The sequence below is a fragment of the Lepidochelys kempii genome, chromosome 7 (genome assembly GCF_965140265.1).
Source record: "Lepidochelys kempii isolate rLepKem1 chromosome 7, rLepKem1.hap2, whole genome shotgun sequence".
Lineage (NCBI taxonomy): Eukaryota > Metazoa > Chordata > Testudines > Cheloniidae > Lepidochelys > Lepidochelys kempii.
The window spans coordinates 100,662,033-100,674,532 of NC_133262.1; the positions used below are offsets into that span (position 1 = coordinate 100,662,033).

Here is a 12,500-nt window from a genome sequence, read left to right on the forward strand (position 1 = left end):
TTGATGGCTTGCAAGTTGTATTTGGAACTATGTTGGTCTGGAGTGAGGTAAGCTATCTAAATTGGTGGGCTTTGAACTGTAACATTTTTTCATGAATGATTTTAACAAGCTGTCAATAGTCTATTGACATGAGGTATCATGAGATTTTATTTCAAAGTGCCTTTTTAACCATGAATTCTTATGTGGCAATAGACTGAATATAGAGAAATATACTCGAGGCACTTCATGGCCCTCTAGTGGAAGACATGCTATAGGAGGTCTCACAATACAATTAAACAATTAGTGTTAAAAATTACTAGAAGCAGACTTAAGGAGACATATGGAGGCAATTTTCATATGAATGATGCCCTGTGGCCTTTCCTGCAAATTAAAACCAAGGCTCATTTGCAGATATTTCCCTTAAAAAACACTATAGAACCCTGATCTTGTATGTGACAGCAAAAAGGTAGAGTTTGGGGATGATGGTCCAATTTAAACTCATTTTAGTAATTATATCCAACTGGCAAGCATCAGTCTTATCACTGCCATCTTGATTTAAACTGTGTTTTCTGTATGATTTTTATAGCTGATAACACCCCATGCCATCAGAGTTCAAACCCCACCACGGCACATTCCTGGAGTTGTTGAAGTAACTCTGTCCTACAAATCCAAGCAGTTCTGTAAAGGTGCTCCTGGACGATTTGTCTACACTGGTAAGTGTAAAGTTCAGAGTAATATCTCCCCTCTCTTACGGATACAGTTTAGATTAGAATATAACGGTGGTACATTCACAATAGTGGGTCTGTCAGCATTTACAGAGTGGTTGACTAATAGTGGGCAAAGCTCAAAATAACTCAGAAGTTAAGATCAGGGAAGCACCCAAAAGCTCCAATGCCTATCTGAACTGCTTCAGTATGTAAAATTGGTCTTGATATCTTGAGATCAGGCTCTCTGTCACAAGATGCCTGATACTTCCGGATTCCAGTTTTATATATAGATATCAACAGCATTTCCCACTCTGTTCCAGCCAGAAACAGGAAGTGAAGAAGTACTCAGCAGTGAACAATTCTTTTTTAGAAAAGTTATCCAAACTTTTTTGAACCTCAGTAATGGTTCAGTTGAAGTTTAGGGCAATGGTTCAGGTATTTCTTATTGTATCCAAACCACTTCATCCATCCCTATTAATAACTTGGCTGTAAAAATTCTCTCAGAGATGAAACTTGGCATAAAAAGTTTGCAGCCTGGAAGTCATTTGTTTAAACCAAATTTCTCTTAAACGTGTTTGATTTTAAGTTTCAAGAGCACAAGGGAAAAAATGGAAGTTTTGTGGTTACAAATGTTTCTGAACTCAAAAGAATTCATCTTTTAAATGAAACATTTCTGGCTTTTTGTCTAAAAAATGGACTGAGTTCTTTTGGCATTTAAAAAAATGAATTCAACTAAGATATTGAGATGAAAAAAGCTGATACTCACATGAATGGTAATTACATTCATAATTTTTTTAAGACTAACCAATTTATTTTTTTAAGTTAATGATTTGATGTAGTGGGTCCATAATACACACATGCTTACTACTGCAAATATTCAAGTGTGTATTATGAATTGTTCTGTTGTGTCACAAACGTCTATAAAAATAAACACCAAAGAGTTCTTAAATGTTTACTTAATAAATTGATAGAATGTAGTGACTCTGGGAGAGATTTTAGGCCCAGATCCCCCAATGTATTTAGGCACCTACGTCCCACAGATATGGGCTGAAGTGGGACTTAATTGATGACTAAGGCATGGTCTACACTGGGGGAGATCGATCTAAGTTATGCAACTCAGCTACATGAATAATGTAGCTGAAGTCGACGTATTTTGATCTACTCACCACAGTGTCTTCACTGCGGTGAGTCGACAGCTGATGCTCCCCCGTCGATTCCACCTGTGGCTCTCGCTCCAGTGGAGTCCCGGAGTCAACGGGAGAGTGCTCGACAGTCGATTTATCGCATCTAGACTAGACGCAATAAATCACCCCCGCTGGATCGATTGCTGCCCATCGATCCTTCAGGTAATGTAGACAAGCCCTAAGGGAGTTAAGGGAGTGCCTAAAAAACCTTTGAGGATCTGGGCCTTAAAGCCTACTTGTTAAATAATGTGTTTTTCATAAAAACACTTTAGATTGGTATTTTCCCAATAGGCTGTAACTGTTTCTGACTAATTGTTTTGATCTTGCTGGAAAAAATGTGTATTTGGGGTACTTTTGAAAACTATGAGCAGATTATTGAGACTTTTAAAAACAATTATTTTTTAAGGACTCCCAGCCTGCTCACATTGAAGTCAATAGGAGTTTTGCCATTAGTTTCAGTGGGATCAGGATTGAGCCTTTAGTATGAATATAGTGTTCATGAAAGGTGCTGGATTGATAGCCGTGGAGACTGAAGTCCTCCATCTATCCACAAAACAGGCACAACCTGGGCAGGAGCAGTGTAAGTTTTCCCTCCAGTGTACCTCAGCTCTGATCTGGAAGGACCCACCTCCAAGGGTGAGAGGATATTTAAGTCTCCCTGTCTGTTCAGTTCTTGGCTTTTCTGCTGAGACTGTCAAGAAGGGTGCCAAATGCGGTGGTGGTGGTTTTGGTGATACTGACCTCCCTGCAATGCGAACGTTGCCTAAGACCACCATCTTATTTCATATGGTATGCTAAGCAGATGTTAACTACAAAGCTGGCTGGGGTTGAATGGGCTACCTATAGGCAACTGGCTAATCCAATCACGATTATAGAGTCTTTAAAAATACTATGATAAACACAAATGAAATCAATCCACATAAAGCTACAATAAAACATCATGGAAGTATATGATTCAATTTTGCAGGGAATTAACACTGGGAATTCTGTGGAATTCTGGGAAATTCTAGCTTCATACTTTAACTAACTGTTGTGACCAGGTATTTGTGCAATGGGCTCCAAACAATGACTAGTTATATTTGCTCTGTAAGCAACAATATTCAGCAAAGTAAAGTGAATTAACTATAAATGTTAGACTAAAATCCAGTTTCTTCAGCTGTTATAAATTGATGTATAAATTGATGTTCCATCGTTTTCAACAGAGCTATGTTGATTTACACCAGATGAGCATCTGGCCCTAAATGTTCAGTCTTGCTTTTGACTTTCCTTATAGTAATAGATTCAAGAAATTCCATAAATTGATATTTTAATGTAAATTTCCATAGATTAAATTAAAAGTGCAAAAATAAATTAAGTTTTAGAAAGAAGCCATTTACTTTTCCTACTCTGGAGTTCTCCTTTACCAGGATTCATAGGGACATTTTAAATAAAGATGTTTAAATGAATCATCAAAGTTTCCATAACCGCTGTTGCTGCAATTAATTTACTGCGAAAATAAAATAAAATAAAATAAAAACTTTAACAGAAATATACATTTCAAACACTTTGTAAGGGATACAGAAGCCTATATGTCAACAAAAAGTAAAAAGAAAGGTAGGGTCAGAGCCTGTCTGACCTGGAAACTTCTGTCTGATTTGCATTGCCCCTAAATTGATGGGGACAAAGAGATAATGATTGGAAATTACACTCACCATTGAAAACTGAGCCAAGCCTCACTGTATTTCACAATATGAAAATTATGTGGCCCTATAGTAGGGAGGGGCTGAATCCCCAGGGCATCTGTTTCCCATCAGTGTCCCACCATGCTTGCAGTCTGGCTTGGCACTCTAACATTTAACCTTCTCAGCATGAGGTGGACCATAGGGCAACGAGGCTGCAGAATAATGAAACAAGAGTGTAGTGTGGAGTACAAAGCCTTTGTAAAGTATAGAAGTTGAGACATTAAATGATCTGTGTACAGTGATATGAAAGTACCAGATTTTTCAAAAACAGGCCCTATCAGTCACACATAGTAAGGATACTGTGCTGTTTCTCAGCAGGCTAAGGGAAGGCCTGTCCCCATCTATCCATACCTTTTTGCCTACTGCTTTCAAGTATTATAAAGATACAATTACCTTGGGAGATTGTGGCAGTTCAGTTGATTAGCACGGTGAATTAAAAGAATGAGTCACAAATGACATGTCCAGCTCTTCTCTACTAGTCCTTTGTATTCCCAGTATACCTCACCCCGGTTGTAAGGAGGTCAAAAATTAGAGAGAGATAACAATTTTCAAGCAGCTAGCACTTAGGAGCAGAATTAACAATCATTCTGTATGTAATTGCCAGTTAATAGTAAATTGCCTTCCAGACTGTAAAATGCAATATAAACTGGTGGGCACCTAAAATTAAATTAATGAGATATTTGCTGCATTTAAAAGTGAATAGTGCAAATTAATAACTGAATGCAATACCGGTTTTAATATTTGTCTAATAGTGTATCGTTTGCTTGTTTAATAGTAATTAAAATAGTCCTTACCTGAAAAATTCTCTGCATAGTTAAATTGAGCAATTCTGTGCAGGTTAAGAGTAATCATTTTACTCGTAGAAGTCTTCTAGGTTCTTAAATTAAATATCAGAGATTATTTTTTTAATTAGAATATGAGCATTGCAATGTTATTTGATTAAGGCAAATTGTGATTTGTATGCTTCTAAATGAAATTATGTTACAGTGCAAACTACTTTTATGCATACATTTTAAGGTGTGAGGAATTATTTTGTGTGTTCACTTTCAGAAACCAGTAGCAAGTTTACACTGTATTTGTGCAAGTGCACTACTGTTTTCTTAAAGTGCACATTTTGCATAAAGTGTTTCTTACTAAACAAAAGAAATTCAAGCCAATTAATATTAGTATTTCTTCAAACAAAGGTCCTCAGCATACCATGAATATATCTCATTTAGAACTTTTAATGCTGACCTTTTCCACCCAGATATTTTTGTGACCTTCCCTTCTTTTGCTCAATTAAAGAAATTACCATAAATTACCTAGAATGAGCATGTAGGTTTGCAGTATACTGAACTGAGTTGCTAAACAAGGTATTGGCATTCAAAAGTAAACATGTCCAAAATGGACACAGAAAAAGCTTGAATGTTGAATACATGGAACCATTCCCAGGTCTGCAATGCATTTACTAGATGTGAACATAAAAATGATTATTTCTGCACAAAGACTTGCATTCAATTTCAGGTTTATGAAATCATTACTCAACCAGTAATTGTTCACAGTTTGTGTTCCTTCTGATAGAGTATTTATGGGGAGAAAAAGTTAGATTCTTCTTCAACACTAGCAGAATATCAAGGGGGAAAAACCTTCTTTAATGACTATATTGTCCTGGCTCTTTCATTTTGACTACTTTTCCTTCAGTATTTGAATCTCTGTTTTGGCTCGTTTGCCTCATTTAACCCCCACCCCACTTCACCCTCTGAAAAGATCTCATGTTTCTGAAGTATTTTAAAGATCTTTTGTGTGCATTCAAATGTGATTCTGTCAATGGCACTGTTACACTGTTTAGAGTCAATAGCTCCCTTCCATCACAGCCAACACAAACTAGCTGTCTCATAGGTCAGTGCTCTTTAAACAAATTACTTGTATCCACAGAGCAAATGATTGTTAATTGCCTCCCACAAATCATACTATTTTCACAATGCTAAACTAAATGCTAATGCCTTAGTTAAATTTAAACCATCTGATTATTTCTTGTACCTACTCAATTATAGTTCTTACCCATGAAACCCAGTCATTGTAAAAAAAATTAAAACAAAAATGTAGATAACGAATACTGTTACATTAGTGGTAAGCCTTTAAAAATAAACTTATGGGTACATTTTAATTCTGACATTCTCAGCAACTTTAAACCATATATGCTGTACTTTCTTTTTTTATTTTAAGTGCTCTTGTCCTAAAGCAAGTTATACTCATTGTAAAAACCATATTGGTTATTTATTGATCAGACCTTATGTAAGTATTGGTTGTCACCAGGCCCTAAAAATAAAATAAAATAAAAATAAATGAATAAAATAAATAAATAAAACAAAAAGTAGGACAGATAATCCTTGTCTTTCTCTCAAGATGGTTCTTTCTAATAAGTCCTTCAAAGTTGATTAGGCAGTTTTCAAAAAACTGTAGCCACTAACACTTTAAAATAGCCTCATTGTGCTTTATAAAACTATATTTCCTTTAAAATATTTCAGTGAAAGTCAAAACGGAAAATACATTTTTTGTTTAGCACCGTATTTTGTCTCAGAAGGGATTTTTCAGTATAAAGTATATTTTAATTAAGAAGTAAATGCTAAACATGCTAAAAACTGATTCAGTAAAACATCAAGTCATAGCATTCTGGAAATTGCATATTATACAATGGCTCATTTTAAAACAATAGTAACTCCAGGTTTAACAGAGTCATTGTTGTCCCCTTTCTTTTCTGTCTCAAAGGAGGCCAGAAGAATGAGACATACCATTTGTGCTATTGCACAAGTAGACTATTTGTCCTAATCAGTGACACCCATTTACTAGAATTGCTTAAAATGAACTATACCTCATATAGAAATCGCACATTTAGAGTGTTCCATTCATCATCTGAAAATTGAGGGCCAGTAAACTTTTCTGTTCCTCCAGCGGGATCATAGACATGCATCAAAATGTTAAAAAATGATTGGTGAGAGAGAACTGTCACCCATTTATCAAGGAAAAGGAACATTATTTGCTAATTTCCCAACCAAGGCAGTGACAGGGTGCTTCGTCTTTAGACCCATGGTGACCAACATGGCCTTTTTGTTATTAGTACAAGTCAAGCGCTTTTTGGCTGTTGCTAACAAGACACATTTGTCTATCATCAGAGAGTGCTTTATTTTTTTTCAAGTGGCTGCGACCAAAGTCTGCTCTCAGTATCATGATTGGCTGTACTTCTTCTGGTTGTGGTAACACTGAGTAACGGAAGGACAGATAAATCACAAAGTTTTCACGTCAAGGTGAAGGTATCGACTCTGCTGTACCAAAACTGACAAAATGTAGTGGTGAAGAGACAGTAATTCATCTTCAAAAGAGGACGAAAGGGTCATCTTGGTTTCACTTAATAATTGCTGAAATTTGAACATTTGAATAAGACCTTGATTTCTCTGAGAAAGGAAAATAATATAAATATTATACAAGATTGGAATGTAACAGTTTACTGGGTATGAAATAGTCAAATTCTATTTTTATTTTCCCGAATTTCAGATTTTATTTTGTTTTGTTTATTCCTAGATCCAGATTGTAACACTCAGGCTAAAACTTCCCAAAATTGTAAATTGAACAAAGAATGACTGAGGGGAAAAAAATCCAAAGGCTTTTATTTAAAATTTACCTCTAAATCCATGTTTACCTCCATGCTTTATCAAAGCAGGATATCAAACAGATAAACGCAGGTTTCATAGGAGAATATCCAATAAAACATCTATTTTTGGCTAATTACAGCTACAAATGCCTATAGGTATACTCCTATTAAAATATTTTTGGGCCTCATCCAAATCCCACTGAAGTCCAAATAAGCCTTTCCATTGACTTCAGAGGGCTTTGGATCAGGACCTAGACTGGTAAAATGGAAAAATCTCAGAACCCTAGGGTTGAATAGTAATCATGAGTTTATTGTGCGTATTATACAGTTGCTTATTACAATGCCACTGCTGTAGTTACCAGCTTGTTAGACTTTTTATTTTAAACCCTTGTTTTTGGAAGGTTAATTTCTCTGTAAAATTGACATGTTTGTTTTTGGCAAAATGATTTCCATAAATTTTCATTTTAAGAATATGTGCTGAAACCATGCATACAAAGAAACAGTCCATCAAATAAATAACTGTAAATGTATTGAAGTCAACTTACAAAAAAAAAGTTGTTTCAGATATATATTTCTGTGTCAAAAATTTCTTTGACTTAAAAAATAATTTCTGAAGGTATCATTCCATATTATGACCACTTCTTTTTATTTTTAATACAGGTTTTAAAATGCCTTTAATGAGCATATGGAATAAATAAATTTTCACAAGCATCTTTAGTAAACATAGTTATTGTGCTTATGCTGAATAGAATTCAGTGTAGGTGGTGCTAATTTTTCAATACAGAAACTTCCATTGAAACATTGGAAAGTTGCAAGTCAGGAAGTCCTTGTGGTGTATTGTATCAATAGTCCACAGCCTGAAGTTTCTTAAAGAGTCACCGTCAAGGCTGATATTGCACTTAAACTTGCCGTTTTGTTCTTCAAGTTTCCCTTGATATAGCTATCAACCTTCAAAATGAAGAATGCAACATTTTTAAAACCCCAGCTGATGATCAGGGAGCAAAAGAACAATAACTCCATGATACTTGACTTGTTGGGACAATAGGCATGTGCACTGTCCCCTTCCCGTGTCTCCCTCTGGCTTCATTTTTGTGAGCTCACTTGTGGATGTAATTGACAAGAAACCTGAGCTTGAGCATTTCAGAGTCCATATTCTCATTTGTTTCAGTCCTCATCTCAAGAGTGGAGTGGGCGGATGGAGTGGCACATATATCCATGTTTGCGATCTGTGCTTCCTGGGTTTATTGTTGTTGTTTCGTTATGTTCCTCCTAGTGCATCTTCTAGGATTTTAAGACATATGGGCCTATCACTGGATAGTTATATTTTCCTCTTACAAGATCCCCAACATAGATATGGGAATCTGGGAAGTGGGAAGAGGACAGGGGCAAATTTTTGGCATGTTTGCTGACAGTGTCCCTTTACATATGTATATGTAGAGTGGTCACCATAAAACTCTTCCCCTGCTTTACACATCTACACGAAGTTACTTCAGTATTGCAGTATTCCCCATACTAACCTCATTTTTGTTATCTGGTCATCTAAAGCAAAAATTAAATGTTTCTAAAGAGAACCTTAGTAGTGATGATAAAATAGGTCTTTACTCGGTCAAACTTTTACCTTCAATATGCCAAAGGTTTTTAAGAATAAGGGTCCTTTGTTAACTTAGACTATTTTGGCTCCTAAAATCATGGTTATATCTTATCAGTGATCCATATATAATAGGAAAGTCGCACATGCTTGGCGTAAGATTATTTTTCTTTTAACTACTATAAAAAGATCCTTTAAAGTAACATTCAGGGTCTGACTGTAAGTCATTCTATTGTGCCTAAATATTACTGTGAATATGTTATGTAATATTATATGCTGAATTTGTGTGTTCACTGCCTAATGTAGGTACAGCAGAACAATACGTATAGTGTGTCAATTTTAACATTTTTTTGGTGTGGGACAGCACACTCAGTGCAGATGTGTGCAACTTTCCACAGCTGCTGATGCTGCTAGCTAACTAGGAGAAGCGGGGCAGAGCCATAGCCCCACTTACTCTCTACTATTCTTCACCACATGGCTAGTGGTAACAAAGCGTGACTACTCAGGGTGGCTTCAACAGATGTAGTTGTGACATGCTCCTGCAAAGGGAGTACAAGAGGAGGAGAATCCTTATGTCCTCCCCAGAACATCCATTCAGGGGTTAGCCACAATCCAGTCTTTAGAAAGTAGTAGGAATATTTTTGTGTAGCTCTAACACCCATTGGAGGAGTCAGCACCAAATAAGATCACAAATATAAGGAACACAAGCACAACTACTGTTTGCATTAGAAAAATATATCTTAATTAGTGAAACACCTTAGAGTATTGAATACTTAAAATGTAATGTTTTGCTGCTTTGATATAGTATTCGTGCTTCTGTATCATTAGTGAAATACTTTATCATATTAGCAAAATGCCAAATTATGTTACTAAAATATTCTGTCACATTAGTCAAACACGCCATTTTATTTGCAAAAATGCCATGTTTTATTATAGTTACATACATATTAAAATACGGTGGTTCCCTGACATATGACCATTTATGATTTTGTATCATACTAGTTCTCTTTCTTAATTCTTCTCAGATTCAAGGTTGCATTGTGGTTGCTGGATTTCCCCTCCTGCGTATTTGTGTCTGATCAGCAAAACCCTCTCAGTGTGGAAATACCAGTAGCTTCAACTGGAATTCTACATGTGGAGGGCTTACAAGATCTGGCTCCATATTGGTGGAATTCAGATAATTTCCAATGATTTGCACATCCTATCGGAATGACTGTAAATCAGTGTCTTCTTCGCCTACTTGCAAAGCAAAACATTCGCTATAAGGCTGAAAATGTTGTGCAATTGGATGTTGAAAAGCCAAATACTAAGTAGTGTATGTGGGTTTAGTTGATGTCAATTTCTATTCACTAGTTTGTACTGTATCTTTTACATCCATTTTTCGAGTGATATTTCTGTTTCCAAATATGTTTAAAAATAGCAGACTAGCATTTGTAAGATATCATAAACAAGACTGATATCCTGGCACTTGCACACATGGGTGAGATTCACTTTCCCCGCATGAAACCTAACTATTCAGTTTTTATGTGAATGATGTGGGGGACCAAGAGGGTTGGGGACATGATATCCCCTTTTCAAACTGAGACTAGAGCGCCAGACATCTCCCATCTGTTACTCCAACCTGCAGGTTGCAATAAAATATCCCTATACCATCTATAGGGGATGTTAGGGCCCCTGGATCCATATAACTATAGATTCCAGAGACCCTCTTCTAACCTGTCCTCTGTTACTGACCTCTGTACTAGCCTCTGCAGCTCTGATATGGAGTAGCCTTCTGTGGTATGTAGGAGCGGCACTGTGCATTCACTCCAGTTCATCAACTGTGGCCCCACCAAGGGATTAAATGGTGAAGCAGGTCTTACTTAGGCCTGTTGTAAACTTCAGCCAAGTACACTGGCTGTGCATGGTGTTCACAATGTTTGATGCAAAGCCTATGAGCTCAGGTATTATGGTGACTGTAGGATATATTGAGGGATAGATTAAATAGTTGGGAGAGGGGGTGGGTCTCCCACCCCAAGCTGCAGATCAGTGCCAGTACTGTAGCATAATAGGTGCAGTCGCCTCCTGACTGTCCATCTGGCTAATCTTACCTTGATAAGCATTTACGAGAGACTCAGCACCATGGTGTTTGAGGCCTAGTAACTATAGGAAATGCCACCTTCTAAGGGTGTTTGTTCCATGGATCAGGAGAGTTGCTAATTGAGCACTACTCCACACCCATAATGGCACTCAGCACTACTGTGTAACAAGGCCCTGGAGAGCTGTGGTTTGCAGTGTGCTTGGGGTGTTAGAGCTTCAGCTAGGATCCATTGGCAACCCAGCATTTCTGTTGAGGCTGCCATCTTGTTTTACAGAATTTAGCTGTTATGTTTGTGGAAAACAATAGCTATCAGAGTTGTGAACTGCCCCATTCATCTCAGCTAAGTCCAGTGATGCCGATTTAAATGTCAACAGTGTTAATTATCTCACTGCTATCAAAACAGGTTAATAAAAAAGAGGGAAGAACACAGATCTGCAAAAACTGCAATGAATGAAATCTCTTTGGAGTGCTGCAAGTGGGTGGTACTTGGGAGAGTACCTCCACTTTTTCCCCCAGTCAGACCCCTGGTGCCAAAAGGGAGCGGGCTGCGGGATGGGTAGAGAGTAGGAGGAGCAGAGCCAGGGGAGCCAGTCCCACGAAGCTTAGTGAGCCATTCAAACCTCCTAATCAGTCAGCTCGTCACCAACCTCCAGAGCAGTGGGGGACAGGTCTGGTCTGATGGTGGCTATGGGTGCAGGTGGCTTCTTCTTTGGCTCTAATTGCTGTTTCTCCCTCCTGACTGTCTAGAGCCAGACTGAGATTACTGCATCAGTTACATTCAGGTCACATTTTCTAGCTTTTTTTTTTTTTTAAAAAACCACGAAGGCTAGAAACACAATATTTTTGATGAACATTGAGATTCTGATGTCCTTGAATAACCTGGAGACCATCCATGTTTGCCAGTGCCTTAATCTAGCCTGTCCAATGGTGCAGCCAAAATCCTACTGAGAGACCAACAGATCCTATGTGATTGTACTTAGAACATCCACAGCGAGTGGTATCTCAAGCAGATGGAACTTGGCTTGTGGCTGAAGCTTAGCATGCCACCTTTTAGTCCCTACCCCCTCAATTAGAGCCCTGGGTGCTATCTTTGAGGACTCCCCACTTCCTTCTCTGTGCAGTAAGACTACATCCTACCTATCAAATCTTCCCTAGCCAGAAGAGTGACAGGATTTGGCCCCAGAGGTTTAGGGGCTGACTTTCAGTAGTACTGAGCATTTATAACCCCAGCTGAAGTCAGTGGAAGGCATGTATGCATATGTCTCTGATAATCCAGTCCTTAATGCCTTATTTTTGTAGCTACCTTAAAAAAGTGTGTTATCTGATATTAAACGAGAGGTGATCAGAAAATATTTTTCACAAATTTCTCCCCACATCCCTTTTTTCATGCAAAACATGTTTTGACAGAAGTGTTCTGACCCAGTTTGGTAATAGACTATAAGGGCCAATATATTTATAATGGATCAGATTAAGCTTTAAGATGTAACTATCCCAAATTTATTTTGCTATTATACTGTAAGACACTTGACAATTTTTCTGATATTTTACATCCTGGACTTCAGGCTTCCCATGCCCAAAGGCATATCATTGTTCTGGAAGTGAGGGCATAAGAT

The 12,500-nt window shown here is 37.4% G+C and overlaps 1 protein-coding gene across 4 annotated transcripts in view; it reads left to right on the plus strand.

The window, feature by feature from the left end:
• EBF3 (EBF transcription factor 3) overlaps positions 1-12,500 on the plus strand; it is a 129,665-nt gene that overhangs the window by 93,726 nt on the left and 23,439 nt on the right. For all 4 annotated transcript variants that reach the window (XM_073354036.1, XM_073354038.1, XM_073354037.1 and 1 more), the window contains exons 9-10: positions 1-47; positions 566-692. The exon at positions 1-47 is cut by the window's left edge and continues 84 nt beyond it. In XM_073354036.1, the coding sequence (XP_073210137.1) occupies positions 1-47; positions 566-692 (174 nt within the window). The remainder of the gene's footprint in view (positions 48-565; positions 693-12,500) is intronic.